Source organism: Triticum urartu, chromosome 7A (genome assembly GCF_056163025.1).
Source record: "Triticum urartu cultivar PI428250 chromosome 7A, HENAU_Tu73, whole genome shotgun sequence".
In the NCBI taxonomy this organism is placed as follows: domain Eukaryota; kingdom Viridiplantae; phylum Streptophyta; class Magnoliopsida; order Poales; family Poaceae; genus Triticum; species Triticum urartu.
In genome coordinates, this window is record NC_141879.1 from 706,753,509 (window position 1) to 706,772,404 (window position 18,896).

The following is an 18,896-nucleotide window of genomic DNA, read 5'->3' on the forward strand; positions in this document are numbered from 1 at the left end:
ATGGACGGTTAAATTTGATGCCAAAGAAGTCGAGGCCAACTTGCTAAAATCGTTGCTTCAAAATCAAAACAAAGATAAAATACTCTTTCCTTACAACTTCAAGTGAGTGTTACTGTCTTGTGCATATTCGGTTTCCCTTATTAATCGAGGTTATAGTAATGTAACTGATGAATTATGCATGCGTGCGCAGCTTCCACTTTATTCTCCTAGAGATTAAGCTTGAGCAGGGACTACTAACCGTCTTAGACTCAAGACGAAAAGATCCCAAGGAGTATGCGGCCATGACTGAAATGCTCCAGAAGTAAGTTCAATCAATCATTGTCGCACCATATCGACAACTTTGTTCATTTCCTGATATCAAGTAATTATTTTCTTTGTCTCGCAGGGTTTGGAAAGTGTTCACCGCAGAAGCTCCAGGACTGCCAGGGGAGCTGCGATTTACACACCTGAAAGTAAGTACTACTAGCTAGTTCCGCGCATCTCCCATTGATTCTAGCTAGTTTCATCAATACCATTTATAATGCTTGATTATTAGTTTGATTGACCTCTATTTCTCTTAAAGTGGTTGTGGCAGGACGGCGGGAATAATTTTTATGGATACTACATTTGCGAGTACATCTACAATGCGGCTACCTCTAAGCGGGGCTACTCTAAAGAAGACTAGATCAGTGATGGCGCGTGTTGCCGCGCCTGTCTATTTGTACAATAAATATTGCAAAAACATAAAAAAAAATTAGTCGTTAATCGAGAGAAATATCATATGTACAAATGGGTTTTGGTATGACAAAAAAACAATGTACACTTAGTAAATATAGCTAATCAGTATCGTCAAGACTGATAATAAACAGCAACACAAATAAGAAATAAACATGCAACAATATACATATATAGTGCATCAACCAAATCTTCTCTGTTTGTGAATCTTGAATTTGGTTAGTTGATTCTGAGTGCTCAAAGTCTCCCACGGTTCACTGGCTACACCCAACAAAAATGACTGTCAGGACCCCGATTCTAAGTCACACCGATCTAGCCTGTAACACCTCATATCACTTTACGGCCTCACGCACGGTATTCCCACGGGTGTCACCTTACCATGGCCCGGGACCGTTTGCGCCTTTTGGCTCACGTATATGATAGTGTCGCTAGCATCCATATGACAGAGAACCCGGGCCGACATGACTAGTCGTGAACCCAAAGTGGCACTAACTTACGGGGACAGGCATACATGAATCAACATCGAGCATGTCGGTCAGCAGCGTGTGAATCCGGGCTGTAGCAACTGGGCTAACAGGACTCCAGGAACCCGGGCTGTAGCAGGCTAGCAGGACTCCGGATGTCACTGCGTGACATTTCCCCGAAGGGACAGACACAGGAACAAAGTGAATCACATGCCGGCCAGTCAAGTGTTCCAGAGCAGTAATGCTGGGCTAGCAGGACTCCGGTGAACCAGGCTGTAGCGGACTACTATGGCTCATGAAAGCACAAGACTACATTTCCCCATAAGAGAGGCTACCAAGAATAAACAACTAGGTTGTCGGATCCCACACATACCAAGCATTTCAATCATACACACAATATGCTCGATATGTGCAAAATACAACATGGCATCACAACATAACTCTACGACTCAAGTATTTATTCATTAGGCTCCGAGGAGCGAGATATTACAAACATAGGTCTCATGACCCAACATTCAGAGCATACAAGTCAAAGCACACGCGGAAGCTTAACATGTCTGAGTACAGACATCTACAAATGAAAAAGGCTAAGAAGCCTGACTGTCTACAAGATCCTGCCGAGGGCACAATATCGTAGCTGAGGTATCAAGCTAAACGTCGAGGTCCACGTGGAACTACTAGCGAGACTAACATCTCTCTGCAAAACATAAATTAAGCAAACGTGAGTACAAATGTACCCAGCAAGACTTACATCAGAACTAACTACATATGCATCAGTATCAATAAGGGGTGGTGGAGTTTGACTGCAGCAAGCCAGCTTTGACTCAGTGGCTAACTTGAACTACGACTGCTAGTAACTCTTTTGAGGTGGCGCACACGAGTCCACAAATTCACCATACCAATACACCACTATGGATCTGCTCCCGTCTCCCTGCGAGAACGCCATCCATAGCACTCACACTTATCTTGCGCATTTTAGAGTATCCACTTTCACTTGTCTATGAACTATGCAAGGGGTCCAAGTTTCCATATCCAAGGAATCTGGCTATTCGAATAGATAATGATAACCCTGCTGGGGTGTACTTCTTCACACACGCTCTCACCACTTATCGCCCTGTACACGTCATGTACCTCGGCAACCTTCAAGCGGAAGCCGGGCGAGGGAGTCGGCCACGACCTGACTAACCAACAAGTCTCTAGTCCAGGTTTATCGCCTATTCGGGTTCCATCCGCAAGGAGATCCGGCCGGGGTGTCGCTCACGGCCCCAAACGATGTGAGCAGGGTTCCCAAGCCCACCATCCGGGTGCCACTTGGTACACCGTGCCACTGTGCCTAGTCTGTCCCAAGCCCACCTGTACCGGGTGCCACTTGGTAGACTACTAACACTACCTACAAACACCAGAGACTAGTTGCAACTCCTGGACAGATATCGAGTTGATTAATAAGCCGAGAGGGGCCGAGTTACCGGAACCCAATGTGTGGTACTAACTGTTCATGGATCACAAACACAGAACTCAGTTCGTGAGGACGGCTGCAATGAGACAACCCACCATGTACTCCTACATGGCCTCTCACCGCTACCTTTACCAAATCGTGTTCACACACTTAGCTCACACACAGTAGGACATGTTCAACACCATTCCAATTCATCCCCGATGAATCAGACCTAACTCAACTCTAAGCAGTAGCAGGCATGACAAACAAGCATGAATGAGTAGGCACATCAGGGCTCAAACAACTCCTACTCATGCTAGTGGGTTTCATCTATTTACTGTGGCAATGACAGGTCATGCAGAGGAAAGGGGTTCAACTACCGCAGCATGTAACAGTTGAATCGCTGTTGTGCTAATGCAGTAAAAGAGAGCAGGAGCGAGAGAGTGGGATTGTATTGGAATGAACAAGGGGGTTTTGCTTGCCTGGCACTTCTGAACATAGTATAGTTCTTCATCGGTGTCATCGATCACATCGTCGGAACCACGTCTATCGAGAGGGGACAAACACCGGCAACTGAGAAAGAACACAATCAATGCTATGCCACAATATGATGCATGATCATGACATGGCAATATGCTGTGATTTGAGCTAATGCATCTAGCTATGATTTAAATGAAGTTGGTTTGAATACATGATTCAAATTCCAACTCCATATATCATTATTTAAATGCCTTTTATTTGTTTTGTCTAAAACAGAGGACAAACATTGTTCAAACATGCATGAAAATGGTACCGATGGATTCCTTGAATTTTTCTGATAATTTTCCATATATAATTTATTTAATTCTGAGCTACGGTTGATTTTCTATGATTTTTAGAAGTTTGGGGTATTTTCTGAAATTTATAAATCATTTCTGATTTCTTTTAATTCCAGAAAACTTCACTGCGTCAGCACTGCGTCATCATGACGTTAGCAGGTCAACAGGGCGCAGTCCAGGTCAAACCTGATGTGTGGGGTCCACACGTCAGTGTAATAGGGCAAGAACAGAGGCTGACTAGTGGGGCCAAGTCAACGCTGAGGTGGCGGGTCAAAGCATTAGCTTAACTAAAGTAGGGAATAACCCCGTGGTTAAGTATGAGGTGGGGCCCGGCTGTCTGTGACTCTTGGGTTTGATTAAGAGGTGGTTAACGCCTAATTAACCTGGCCACGTTAGCACGGCCGGGGTTAGTCCGTCAGCGACCATCCAGCGCGGCGGAGGCACACCGGAAACGCGCTACGGGTGTCGGCTGCACGTGCCGAGGGCACCAGGGCGTAGCCCTTGCTCGCCCGCATCCAAAGGAGCAGGTGGGAGGTCGTGGGGTGACCGGAGCTCGCGGCGGCGGCCGGAGTTCGGTTGCGTGCGGGGTCGCGTTGTGGTGCACGGGGAGGACGGCGGCGGGGTGATATGTGCTACGGGGAGCGTGCTGAGCACGATGGAGTGCTCGGACACGGGCTGCAGTGCGCATGGCCTCGTCTGCACCATCGCCGGCGGCGAAGAGCTCACGGCTTCGGTGGGAACGGCGGCTAGAGGGTGAACTAGGCGACGGGGTATGGGGAAAACGGTGCAGAGGCTCACCGCGGTTGTTCTGGTGCTATTGGAGAGACAAGGGAGACACGGGGTCCGGCGAAATGTCGGCGGGGATCTCCGGTACCCGAGGACGGAGACGGCGGCGTTGGCAAGGCTCCGGAGCGTTCGGCGTTGCGTAGCTCAGCGAGGAGGTCGAGGACGACGCGGCGGAGCTTCTAGGCTCAGCGGCAGGGCGAGGGGTGGTCGGTGGCCTTGGGTACGGCGAACGGCGGTGACGGTGGTGAGAGGGAGAAAGAGCAGAGGAGGGGGATGAGCTCGAGAGAGAGTGAGAGGGGGTCAGCGGGATCGTGAAGACACGGGGAAAATCGTCCACGCGTCCAGGGGCTCGTCGGCAAGCAGGAGGTGGCGCAGAGCGCGTGGGCGCGCACGGCGGCCACACGCCCTCCTACCCACTGGCAAGAGGTTGAAGACGGTGGAGGGCCTGGTGGGCTGGGACAGCAGTGCCAGGCCAGGTGGGCTGCAGGTAAGCCAGGTGGGTTTTTCCTCTCTGTTTTTTTTCTAATCTGTTCTGTTTTCTGTTTTGCAGGTTTGTTTTGAATTTGGTTTTGAAACCAATTCAATTTTGTTGCTTCTGGAAATATTTTTAGAAGCTAAAAGAATTAAACCAAAGCTCCATAAAATATTTCAGAATTATTGGACCTATATTTATTTAATAGTAGATATAAATCCAATTCAAATAGTTATTGATTTAATTCAAATGCCCAAAATAAATGTTTTTGAGACACCAAAAATATTAGTTTGGATTTTACCTCTTGCCAATATTTCCAAAAGATAGCAAGAACATTTTCTTGGACTTATTTGAAGCAATTTTATCTTGATCATTTTCAAAAGGATTCTGAGGCTTTGAAAATTCCCCAATTCAAATTTCATTTGAATTTAAACATGATGCAACAACCAAGCTAGTCCAAGGCCAAGGTAAAGCTAGGGATGTGACAACTCACCCCCACTAAAACAAGAATCTCGTCCCAAGATTCAAGCGTAGGGTAACATGGAAGGGGGAACGCAAACTAACACAATCTTCACGATCCAGGTTGCGCCTCATAAGAACGTTGATCCGATCACGATCTTGTCTCGACGTCATGCTCTGAGAACTTCATCCAACACGACGATGACAGAAAGAAATTCTACGGAACTGATCTCCTCAAAGATCGAGCAACTGACGATCAGCTCACAGAACGAGACATAGCAACATCTCTCGAGATGAGACACGAAGCATACATCTAGAGGGATGGAGTGAAACAAATGACGAAGGTTCAAGTTGGTAGGCAACAATTCGATGCTTAAATAGATGGTGAGGGGGGGTTCAAGGTAGCGAGGAGTTAAGTTGCCCATGATACCATAACGGAACACCTCGGGGAAGGTGACTCGTAGAATTATTCCCTTAAGTGGCAAAAGGAATTACTTTTGATACTGAGATCATTGAAACTCTCTATACCAGCCTAAGGAAAATCACAATTGATCAATTGAATGAATTCGAAAGAATGGCATACTTAGTTTGGAGAGGAAACTAGAGTTATAGGACACTCGGCAACGGAAGGCACATTCCAATTGATACCGAGGATATAACCCAATGACTGAGCGTGCTCTCAAGAACTTGAGCATTTCCGTATTCATTAAGGTTTTACCAACATCCGTGCCAAGGATCCTGGCAACACATCATACTACCATGATAAACGGTGATGGAGGATGCAGATGCAAAGGAGGACATCACTTTCTCAGATTTTTCCGTAGTAATGTCAAAGAAGCAAATCTGGATGATCGACCGAGAGACATTTAGCACTCCGCTTCTAATGTTCTCCTTGATGTACTAGGTACCACGGTCAATGCTTAAAAGCATCAACATGGCCATCAAGTAAAGGTCAGACTTCGGGAGCACAGGAATCCATAAGGAATAACTATGGAAGTAAATCCTGCGAGATCCTTATGGGGAGGTGGCCAACTTCCTCAATCAAGATACTACAATAATAGGTCTTCCGGCTGGTGCGTTGGCCACGAGATCCACTTTACCGGGTTACAGAGAGACCAATATTATAGTTCTCAGGAAACGTTCCAACCATCATATCTGCCTGAGATTCAGATCTAGTTGGTGTCAGAATATTCCAGACTCATCCAGTCTAGAGAGAAAAATGAAAGTTTGCAACACAAATCGACGAGATGACATTGCGAGATTCTTGGGAAATGGACTATGGTAGTAAGCTCCAAAACATGAGCTGGTTCTGCTAACACATGTGAACATGTTGTCCCAGACAAGCATGACCACGTAGTAGTCTTATAATAAAAACACTACCGAGTTCAGGTGGGGAACCATCAACAAGGATATCGAAGTCCTTGCATAAGTCTTGCTCTTAAGAAGAGACTTCTTCTCCTTGAACAAATCAATCAGTGGCTTGGTGTGCTAGGGATACGTATAGAATGAAGATGATCAGTCTATCAGACCATAGAATACTTCGCACGTACATGACTGACTTGGGACGATTCCAAAGGAAACAAAAACAATCTTTCTCGAATTCACGGCGGCAACTTGCACCTAATGCACGTGAACTTGGAGAAAGTCACTTCTTACACCAAACATGTATTTCATGAACGGGACATGAAGATAATGCTTACAAAAGTTTCCAACACTATCTTGATATCCAACAAAATCATGGAGAAGACAAGGATGTTGTCGATGGGCTCAACAACAATTCATCTAGGTTTCCATATAAATGGAATTCCACAATCATATGAACAAGGTGATAGCATTGGTCATACCCGAAAGATATAATGGTGTATGCTCGAGGGACAACCGCAAGTAAGACAACATTTAGAACATCGTTGGTTCTGATTTGATTTGACGATAGCCCACACTCAAATCAAGGTTTGGACAAGATAATAGATTCAACAGCTGATCACGGGGATCAGTCGATGAAGATATCATCTTTATTCAACACACACACACACACACACACAAGGATATCCCTTAGTGATGAACTAAGTTGGACAAGATTTCATCTTCCAACTCTCCAAGTTGTTGTTTATCTTAACCAACTAGCTCAGGGTATCCAACACAGATTCTTGGAGAATGGGTGGTTTGGAGGAAAACCAACATGATCACGAACTCAACATAGCGGTCAGGTGACAACCTGGTAATACTTCCGAGAAGATATTCGGAAAATCACGAACCACCGATATGTTGTTAAGCTCGAGAACAATCTTGCTTTTCAGGCAAGACGATATGATCAAGGAGCGGGGGATTGTCACAATCCTAACTCCTTGGTCGATGAGTGCACCCGGAAATATGGACTAGGTAGCATGATCAATCTTAGGATGATGATTCAATAACCAGCACGCTAAGATTGAGAGTATTGATTTCGCACATCACAGTACACTTTTCGGCATTCCGGTTACAGTAACACGGAACCGAGGAATGAACAATGATGGCAAGAAGTATTACTGCATCAGGAATTTATAGGAGGTGGTGCAATTCTCATGACACTCCTGACAGAAAGATGGTAACACTCCAAGGTAGAACAGACTAGAAGCTAGATTAGCATTCTTAATCTGCGGAATACAATTGCTTTGACCCAATCCTAGATATGGATGAGGTGCTAAAGTTTGTTTCTCCTAGTCATTTTGTAGTAGAATAGCTTAACGGACCACACGAATGATAGGCATCGATGAACAAATGCACGCATACTCTTAACTATCAATTGATAGACGAAGGTCAGAAGACAACTAAAGAGGGACAACTCAAGGAACATATAACTTTCCGAGTTGTGGGTTCATGGATTAGCATGTCGAGCAAAGTTCAACATGTTTCTTCCAGATAACCCATGCAGAAGGTAGAATTGGCAGAGTCACAATAAGAATGGAGAACTCATCAAGAGCACTTTGTTGTGATCTTTTGGTTTCAACAAACTTCTTCCATAAATGGGTCATAGTATTTGGAAGAAGGAAATACCACGGACCTCGAGGACTAATGCAAAGGTTACTAATAACCTAAAGGAACTAGCAAACACTATCAACATGAAGTAAGTGGGGTGAATCTCGGGTTCAAGAACCCAGGAATAGAATGCCTACCAAATAAGTGGCATCACGGGATGCTTTCAAGAATGGTGGCCAGAATCATCACACTAGGAATACGAAACATGGCTAGATTACTAGGTGATCCTCTATGACACCTAGGGTCATAATAATAGCTCCAACATAATGTCGAGGCAACAGAGTACCTCAACTCACCGATTAGTGTGGTTAAACTGACCCCAAAAAAAACATCGGGAACGGAAAGAAGGGATTTGCAAATGCATCAGACTATTTAGAAACCTGGGATGACTCGGACAGCATAACGGCTATAAATGCTCAAAAATATTTGAGACATCCTACAAAAATGGTGGCATAGCCACTCAACATCACAGTATCAAGGTTCTGAGGCCAGCTATGAACACACGGAAGTAGTAGGAACTGAACTAAGGCTTAAATCAACATTCCTAGGCAACTACGGTTTAGTAACACGTCATCCTGAGAGATAGAAGAGAAGCCTAGTTCTTAACCCCGTAGAAAAGATAAGATGACTCAGATCAGAAGGTCATGAGGATAAGGAGTAAAAAGAGCCTTACGTTCCCTTCCACAATCAATTCCCTTATATAACTAAAGCATTTCTAGACACAACTTCGACCAGTTTGGCTTGATAAACCTACAGGCAGTCAGGCTCTGATACCAAAGCTGTCACGACCCCGATTCTAAGTCACACTGATCTAGCATGTAACACCTCATATCACTTTGCGGCCTCACGCACGGTATTCCCACGGGTGTCGCCTTACCATGGCCCGGGACCGTTTGCGCCTTTTGGCTCACGTATATGATAGTGTCGCTAGCATCCATATGACAGAGAACCCGGGCCGACATGACTAGTCCTGAACCCAAAGTGGCACTAACTTACGGGGACAGGCATACATGAATCAACATCGAGCATGTCAGTCAGCAGCGTGTGAATCCGGGCTATAGCAACTGGGCTAACAGGACTTCGGGAACCCGGGCTGTAGCAGGCTAGCAGGACTCCGGATGTCACCGCGTGACATTTCCCCGAAGGGACAAACATAGGAACGAAGTGAATCACATGTCGGCCAGTCAAGTGTTCCGGAGCAGTAGTGCTGGGCTAGCAGGACTCCGGTGAACCGGGCTGTAGCAGACTACTGTGGCTCATGGAAGCACAAGACTACATTTCCCCATAAGAGAGGCTACCAAGAATAAACAACTAGGTTGTTGGATTCCACACATACCAAGCATTTCAATCATACACACAATATGCTCGATATGTGTAAATACAACATGGCATCACAACATAACTCTACGACTCAAGTATTTATTCATTAGGCTCCGAGGAGCGAGATATTACAAACATAGGTCTCATGACCCAACATTCAAAGCATACAAGTCAAAGCACACGCGGAAGCTTAACATGTCTGAGCACAGACATCTACAAATGAAAAAGGTTGAGAAGCCTGACTATCTACAAGATCCTGCCGAGGGCACAAGATCGTAGCTGAGGTATCAAGCTAAACGTCAAGGTCCACGTGGAACTACTAGCAAGACTGACATCTCTCTGCAAAACATAAATTAAGCAAACGTGAGTACAATTGTATCCAGCAAGACTTGTTGATTTTCTAGGGATTGGTTGAGAAGTCCCCGATCTACACTTCCACCAAGAGAAATTTGATTCTCCCACTAATCCCTTGCGGATCTTGTGACTCTTGGGTGTTTGAGCACCGTACCCTAGACGGTTGAGGTCACCGCGGAGCCATATTCCATTGTGGTGAAACTTTGTGGTGTCGTTGGGAGCCTCTAATTAAGTTGTGGAGATTGCCCCAACCTTGTTTGTAAAGGTTCGGTCGCCGCCTCGAAGGGCACCAATAGTGGAATCACGGCATCTTGCATTGTGTGAGGGCTTGAGGAGAATACGGTGGCCCTAGTGGCTTCTTGGGGAGCATTGTGCCTCCACACCGCTTCAACGGGGACGTACTTCCTCTCAAAGGGAAGGAACTTCAGTAACACACCCTCGTCTCCACCGGCTCCACTCTTGGTTATCTCTCACCTTTACTTATGCAAGCATATATAGTATTGTATCCCTTGCTTGCTTGTGTGCTTGTTGTTGTTGCATCATATAGGTTGCTCACTTAGTTGCATATCTAGACAACCTACTTTGATGCAAACTTTAATTTGGTAAAGAAAAGCTAAAAATTGTTAGTTGCCTATTCACCCCTCCCTCCTCTAGTCAACTATATCGATCATTTCAGTTAGTCATATGTCAAGTGTGTGATGAGCTAGGCGACAAACATTGAATGTTTATCGTTATTTTAGATGAATGTCGATGTTTGAATTTTGATTTAGGAATTCAACAAAAGAAAAGTAGAGACAAACATAGGGAACACCCTTGGGTACCATGATAAAATATTTTCCTCCTTTTTTGTCCAGACATTCCCATCAGGGTGGGAGCTAGCAAAAAATGAGGCAAAATGATATATATATATATATATATATATATATATATATATATATATATATTCAAACCGAAGCCCACTCCAAAAATCCCCTTCATATAGTGGTCCGAGGCAGGAGGGAGGGAAGGCAGTGTCCCCCCTTACTTGAACATAGCTCTGCTAGTGCGGTTGTTCTGATCTTGAGCTCATGTGAATAGTAAAAAATAAAAAACATTAAAAAAACTGAAATTTTTTGTGCAAAACATTGGAGCATCAATTTTGTTTGTGTTGCCGCGTTTTCCACTAATGTCATCCGGTGATTAAGTTTTCCACTAATGTCATCCCGTGATTAAATTTTCCACTAATGTTTGGCACACAGAAACCAGAATTTTCTTTGCCGTATATAATTTAAGATAATGGATTTATTTGGGTTGTGCACTTGTACTTGATTTGTTTGTTTGAGTTTCATTTCTCCCACGCTAGATGAATTAGGGTGCTACTCATCCCCGTGGTGCATCGTCTATCATCATCGGTGGGTGTGTGGAGGTGCGTCTCCGATGGATCCGTCCTTAGTGGATTGCTCGGATCTGGTCGTAGTTCGTATACGTTCATGTGTCTTCAGGTTAGCTACTTCCAATCTATGCTATTTTTCAACGGCAACGGTTGCTGTTCTGGTGCGTTGGTTCTATGAGGCATTATCACGATGATTTCCCGACTGTCTACTGCAACATGTTTTGTCAGACTCCGACGAGGGGAGGGAGGCGATGACGGCGGCGCGCCTTCTGCTCGCTTCAGTGCTTGTAGTCGTAGCTACATGGTTTAGGGATCTGAATAAAAAATCTATTTTTTTTATGTTCGTACTGTCATGACCGAAGATGAATAGATTAAATTTTTTTTAAGGGTGCTACCCGTCGGTACGTTGAGCTGCAAAACCTCCTGTCAGATTTCGTATTACTGCAACGAACAGTCGTTGGTACGGGAGGGAAGGCTGCAAATCCCCTAATTCTATACGCCTGTGGACAGCAGCTACCTTGTTAATGGGCTTCTCGGCCCAGGCTCGCGCGTCCCTCTGGTTGTTTGGTCGAATGTACCCAGCCTTCGACTCGTGGGTGGAATAGTCCCGCATCGCTCTCGCACACGGGCAGAGGCGGTTCGCAGATCAATAAAACCAGGGACAGGGGCAACCTCCAAATCATACCTTCTCGGCCTTTCGGCCAAGATCAAGTGTAGTATCTGTTCTTATCAATTTAATATTTAATACGTGGATCTTCAGATCCATCCTATGATATTAATTCAATTTTTTATAGAGGAGGGCCCATCACAGCAGCTAGCTGCTAGGGCCCTCGAGCGTCGTCATGGTCTCGCACTATAGCCTTGAACTGATGCACCCCAACCAAATCAAAATCAAATAAATTATGTTGTTGTGATTGAGAAATTTAGTACTGTATTCAATTATGTTCTTGTGATATCCGTTTGGCTGAGTTGTTTATAAGGTTGCATGTTTTGTCAACAATATATGCATGCAACTGGTAGATCATAAATTTACTCCCCATAAATAAAGAATATGTTTATTTCCCACATGCTACCTCTCTCTCAATTTACAGGGCGTGCGCGTGTACCTAGGTCGTCAATTTGACCAACCTAATACAAGTCATATATTATAAAAAAATATATCACTATAAACTTCAGATGGTCTATTTTCAAACACTATAATTTTTGTGTTATATAGTTTATATTAGGGTGATAAAATTGACAACCTAAGTATACGCACAGGACTTGTAAACTGAAACGGAAGGAGTAAAAAAGATCAAATTTTGTTGCTCATCCAAAAGAAAAGGAGACAATTATTATTCATCATGCGGTGGTATGGCAGCTACTACTACTACTAGTCTACCAAGTCAGATCTAGTTGTTTCAGTGCACCATTTCTTTCCCGAAGAGCCCAGCGATGGCTCGCCCAGGGTCTGCTTGCTTCACCAAGGATTCTCCTACCAAAACCTACTCCCTCCGTTCTAAATTAGTTCACTTGAATTTTTCTAAATACGGATGTATCTATACTTGTTTAGTGTCTAGATACATCCGTGTTTAGATAAGTATGGGTCAAGTAATTTGGAACGGAGAGAGTACATCATAAACATGAACGTTTATATAAGATAAGTCAATCACGATTCAAAGGCGTTCAAACCATCAAAGCAACTAGACAGGCAAAGAAAGACGTCCTTTCGGTAAATGTATCATTTATATATGCCAAGAAATATCACGGCTATTTGATAGTTTCTAGAATATATTTTATAGGCCAAAGAAAAAACTGATGCTCATTGAAAGGGAAAAGCATAGCCTTGGAGAAAGTGGCAGACATATGTGCAAACAGCAGACTGATATTAACTATTGAGTGATTCGATATATCTGCACATTTTTCTTATCACACAGGAAATATTTCATCAATCCAAAAGCAAACGGATAACTTACAGCAGAAGCTCCGGCATTCTGTACATAAGCAACATCATCTGGGTTGAACAGGCCCGATTCACCGACAACCTGAGAACATAGAGGTAAGGAAAAGGGTGAGTAAAAAAAGCTAAGGACAAGCATTTGAGATCATAAAGTCAAATGGCCCTTGCCAATTCAAGGAATTTGCGATCTAAGTCCAAAAAATGAAGCGGATATATGTCAACTTTGAGGGCATGCAACAACATCTTGCAACAATGATAGAGCTTCAGATAATACCAAAGCTTAACATGTAAAAGAGAATTGTGTAGAGTTCCATGTGTGTGAAATAATTTGTTCCTGGTTTACTTCACTGTAAATTTTCTTTCCAAATATGTTAAGGCAGTAATCCAAGTGACATAAAGATTATTGGTTCAATAGACTGAAAAGTACGTCTTTTAAGGACTTTCATGCCGTATGGCAGTTAATTACTGTATGTCGGTAACCATTCAGCGATCTTCCAGTTAGAGCACAAATATTAAGAGACTAACTAATGTTTTTCTTCAGTCAAAATACATACATGCATATAAGTAGAAAAGAAGTCACACATTAGCATGGGACAGTACCAATATTCCTTTCTCCCTGGTGGCATGTTCGAAGTATCCACTATAAATGTCTCTGCATCATAAATATTTTTTGACATAATAAGAAAAACAATCCATCCACCAGATAAGGGAAAATTCTTGACTCAGAGAAGAAATGCAAATGTGATTGAGTCAAAGTTTCTAGTATATGTTTACTCAATTACTAGACAAAATGAGCAACAGCCTCCACAGATGATTAATTAGTTACATGTTCCATGACATAAATAAAAGGACAACGTCAGGCTATGTCAGACAATCTCCAGCACCAAAGAGCCTCCCTTGATCAACTGGTTGGAAGTAGACCACCAACCGGTGGGTGCTTCAGGATACGAGACCAGGCGACGGTGATTTCCAGCTTACACATGCCGCCAAGATCAATGGTACCACGGCTTCGACCTGCATCCAGAGGCGCAAAGGACGCCTTACCCTCTGCCAGAACCTTGTCATGGTCACCACCACCTCGACTCACCACGCCACGGACTATCAGTTGCCCAAACCTCTCAACAGACACAACACGGCGCGACAGCTGAATTGTGCCATCAGCAACAATAACAGGCGCCTTCTCTTCTCTAGAGTCGAGCAGCATGACATTCATGTCACCCACACTGCCGATACAGGCAGTAAGCTGGCCTCGGGACCCTTCTGGCCATGACCCCTTGACGATCTGCGCGGCGATGGTGGCCTCAACAGAAGACACAACGAGGCCACATGTTAACTCCAATGTACTAAGCTTGCTGGTGTAGAGACTGCTACTCACGCAGGAACGGAGCATACACTCTCCAAAGCTTACGCATAAATTGAGCTTTTCACAGCATAAGAAGCGCTCAAATACAAGGCTTAGATCAGTGTCCTCAAATTCTGTCCTTCCCTTCACATTCAGCATGGCATCAAAGTACACATACCCACTATAGAGCACAACACGGGTAGGACCTACCAGTACCAAATATGGATCCTGCATACAACACAATTGGTTAAGTTGACGTCCAAAATGGCATAGACTATAATCTTGTTCAGATTTGTTCTAAACTAGCAAATGGAAGACTATGATATAGAAAGTAAGATCGATTGTCATGCATTCTAATATGTGATGTGGTCTCCATGGTGATTCATTATATGGCATCTACAGCCTCCCTCCGTTCCATAATGTAAGACATTTTTAACACTACACTAATGTTAAAAAAAGGCTTACATTATGGGACGGAGGGAGTAGAAATTAATATTCATTCAATCCTCATAGTTAACCATTTAGAGCATCTACAGCCGGGCGCCCCAAACCTGCCTCAAACGCCCGGGCTGACTAGCACCTCAGGGTCCCTCATATCCAGCCCAAATATGGGGCGGATGCCCAGGCGTGTCTGCCATGTCAGATCCGGCCCACACTGGCCCACCCAACCCCACATATATTCGTCCCGATCCCCTCCTAGACCAAACCCTAGCCACTCTACTCCACACCCCTCCACTCCACTCCGCCACCCAAGCTCTCGTCCGGCGATCTCCGGCCTTCTCCACCATGCTGGGCAGCGGATCTAACTCTGACCAGTCTGGATCCGTTGACTAGGGTGTCGTCCCATGCGGGTTGGAGGCAATGGCCGTCCGCATTACACTCCGCCGCTCCCGGGAGGACAGCGCCCGGCCAATGGCAGGATCTGTTTGGCGCGACTCCATAGCATCGGTGCATCGGGCACTCGGATCCTTCGGGGCTGGATCATCACGGTCACAGGAGCCTTCAAATCTCCCCTTCCATATCACCGGTCCGGCAGAGTGCGAGTCCCACCGGGACTAGTGTGCCCGCCGTGGGAAGGAGAGGATGAGGGCAGACAAGGCCCGCCTTGCTGCCGACATGGCGGCGGCAGAGGCAGCTGATGCAGCGGCATGGGCGGCCGCAGAGGAACGAGCGCACCCTCGCTCGAGAGCAGAATTGAGTGGTCCGTGCCATGGCCGGACTGCCACCCAAGAAGGAGAGGGTGGACAGCGACGGGTCGGACAGCTTCGGCAACGAGCAGATCCGGCTAAATCCGTACTGCGTCTTCGACCGGTACTTCCGCAAGAAGGACGGCAATGGCGCCGGGAAGGACAAGGGCAATCATGGATGATCTTCTCCACCATAGCCAAACATGCCAAATTTTGGTAGTCGAATGGCATGTTGTGGCGTAGTAGTCGGACAATGTGTGTAATGCATCGTTTACGTAGTTGCATGAGTTTGTATGGATTTGAGGTATGCTAATTGAGGTGTCCGATTGTGAGAAGGGAAATTTGAGGCTTGACCGGTTAGTGTCCACGAACACGCCCGGGCGCGTCCTCGGGCGTTTGAGGGGTCGGTTTTGCCAAGTCTGCATGTAGATGCTCTTACGTTGAACTTCTATATGACCAGCACTTTTACATAATTTCCTCAGGTTTGTTCGGTTCACAACAGATTGAGTTGTCTATATTGTTCTGGACTAAGCAGTACAAATGGAAATTTTACACTTGAGAAGCATGGTATTTGCCAAAAAGCAATAAAGTTAGATAGTCACATGTCAAGTACTGTAACACAATATACTCCCTCTGGAAAGAAATATAAGAGCATTTAGATAATTAAAATAGTGATCCAAACGCTCTTATATTTCCTTACAGAGGGGGTACCCTCTAAAAGCTCATTAACAAAGGCATCTGATTCAATTAAACCGGTCAGAGTTGCCTCAATGGGCATAACAATAACATGATCTCTATGTATGGGGTAAAAAAGAAGATAGGTAGGTGCGCAGAGGATAATTAACAGAAAACATTGCACTATGCTCAGCAGCAAGGACCAAACAAAAGAACCTGTTCAGTGAGGGTTTGGCAGTTGTCTCTCGTGCGGTTAAAGATAACATTGCGACTGTAATCCAGCTTGTCACGCACAGCAACCATACCAAACACATCCAGCGGCCACTGCAAATCCCCATCTAACCCCGCTACCTTGACGGTAAAGATCTGTGCAGTAAGCCTGTGATTGGTGTCATCAGGCATTGGGTTGTCGGTGAAACACATGGGAGGGATACGCGCTGCAGACAAGTGAATTTAGTTAAAGATTACGGACAATCCTAATGACATATATGCACGATTCGACAGAATTGTACCACAGTTCTAATCCTAATTAAATCTGTGTATGTATGTATGTATGTATCTACTATGATTGATTGACGATAGAGAGCTTTACAAGCATGGAGGAACATGATTCAATCGCACTTACTGTTACGCTCGAAGTCGAAGCTCTCGAAGTCCTCCCTTTTTGCCAGTTTCATTTCCAGTTCCTCGCGGCCAAGGTCATAATCCAGCTGCCACTTATCCTTGCTGGGGTCGGTAGCTTCCTCCGGCGATGGTGGCGCCCGGGCTTGCTCCGCCACGTATCTCCGCGCGGCCGCGAGCTCCTCCTCCTTCCTGCTGCTCCTCCACTCCGTATCTTCCTGCAGCAGCGCCGCCCGCCTCTCCTCGGTGAGCTCCTCCGGCACGACCGGCGGCGCGCCGGGGTTCGCCTGGTTCAGCCTCGCCACCGCATGCTTCAGCCTCGCCTCGTCGAACAGCTGGTCGAACGAATCCATCAGCCACGGCACCACCTTCGCCGTCTTGGTAGCCCCCGCCGCCTTCTTCCGCCCCGGCTCCTCCGCCTCGGCCTCGGATTCTCGCTTCGTCGCCGCCGTGTCCAGGCCCATCTCCATCACAGCTGCTTGCCAAGATCGATCGGAGAGAGAGATGGTGCGGAGATGAATCGATCGGAGAAAGGGTGCGCAGATGAAACCCTAGATCTAGCCAGTGAACGAGCTGCGTGCGTTTCGAGTCGAGCGAATTCGATCTGGGGCAGATTTTGGTCGTAAGTTAGACTGTGCCCTTTTTGCAAAGACAAGTACTTCCTCTGTCCCAAAATTCTTGTTTTACATTTATCTAAGTACAAATGTATCAAGTCAGTTTTTAGTATTAGGTATATCCAAATCCATATCTAGACAAATCTAAGACAAGAATTTTGAGACGGAGGAGTACAGATTAACCTGCACTGCACAACACACACCCATAGAAAATACTTATGTACAATATGTTCATTTTTCTGGCCCAAACACGAAAGGTTCGTATTTTTTAAAATATTTATGTACAATATGTTCATTTTTCTAGCCCAAACACAAAAGGTTCATATGATTTTTAACCAAACTTTTGATTTAAGATTCGTTTTGGCTCAACTCGTTGTGGGGCCTTGGGTGTAAGAGATCGAGGAGATGCTCAAATCGCTGGTGGAATTCAAGGTGTCTTAATGTCGCCGCGCATAAAATGGCAAAAGTAGGCATAGGAGAGGGACGGTGTGAGATTTGGCTGGGGATTACCCCAGACTTTGTTTTAGATGTAATTTGGGATGAGGTTTAAATTTTGTTTAAGTAAAGCGGCAAGTTTACCCTGAAAAAACTTGGATTTTCTAAGAAAATGCTCAGGATTGTGAGCAAACGCACATAGTTCCGGCCCATGTAGGGCTATGCGCATATTGCGTCTGAAATTTTGTCCACTCCGTTTTTCAATTGATTTTTTCATTTTTCTTCTTTTTTTCTGTTAAAGTTTCTAATGTTTAAGCAAAAAATTATGATCTTTTGTGAATTCACAAAAATGTAAGCAGAATGTAAAAACATACACGAATTTAAACGTTTGTAAACTTAAAAATTGTTCATGAATAAAGAAAATGTATTCATGAATTCTCAAAAATATGTATGAATTTTATAAATGGTCCCCAATTTAAGAAAAGACTTTGTAAATTATAAAAATGTTCATAATTTTGAAGAAATTATTTGTGAATATAAAAACATATTCACAAATATAATTTATGTTCCAAAATTATAAAAAATGTCCATAAATTAAAAATATATTCACAAAATCAAATAAAAAATAAAAAAACATAAACATAAACATAACAGAAAAATGAAAAAATGAAAATGAAAAAGAAGATCTGGAAGAGAGACAAACCGAGCATAACATTCCCAAGACCGGAAGGACTGTCGTACATGGCCGGTACAATAGCGCCCCTAGCGGTCCGCGTTTGCTCAAGCGCCTTTATGGTATGCATGAAATACGAATTGACACAATAACCCTAGGGAGAAAATTTGAATTAGCTCCACGACCGAAGAACGGCTAGGC

The 18,896-nt window shown here is 44.7% G+C and overlaps 1 protein-coding gene and 1 non-coding gene across 2 annotated transcripts; one reads left to right on the top strand and one right to left on the bottom strand.

Annotated features, from left to right (window-relative positions):
- Nucleotides 1–11,890: 11,890 nt before the first annotated feature.
- LOC147961849 (U2 spliceosomal RNA) lies at nucleotides 11,891–12,089 on the top strand. The gene has a single exon (XR_015612451.1). It is a non-coding gene; the product is annotated as a U2 spliceosomal RNA (small nuclear RNA).
- Nucleotides 12,090–13,808: 1,719 nt separating this feature from the next.
- On the bottom strand, nucleotides 13,809–17,576 carry LOC125530430 (uncharacterized). The gene is made up of 3 exons (XM_087535589.1): nucleotides 16,978–17,576; nucleotides 16,569–16,789; nucleotides 13,809–14,718 (listed from the first exon to the last, which is right to left on the bottom strand). The coding sequence occupies exons 1-3, from the start codon at nucleotides 17,441–17,443 to the stop codon at nucleotides 14,050–14,052; spliced, it is 1,356 nt and encodes a 451-aa protein (XP_087391715.1). The 5' UTR covers nucleotides 17,444–17,576; the 3' UTR covers nucleotides 13,809–14,049.
- Nucleotides 17,577–18,896: the final 1,320 nt, after the last annotated feature.

What these genes read in the sequence shown, in the direction of transcription:
- LOC125530430 (XM_087535589.1), bottom strand. Translation starts at nt 17,443, where the DNA reads ATGGAGATGGGCCTGGACACGGCGGCGACGAAGCGAGAATCCGAGGCC. An exon ending in CTTCGACTTCGAGCGTAACA is followed by an intron (nt 16,790 to 16,977) that starts GTAAGTGCGATT and finishes ACTTGTCTGCAG; the next exon opens with CGCGTATCCCTCCCATGTGT. An exon ending in GCCAAACCCTCACTGAACAG is followed by an intron (nt 14,719 to 16,568) that starts GTTCTTTTGTTT and finishes TGTTGTATGCAG; the next exon opens with GATCCATATTTGGTACTGGT.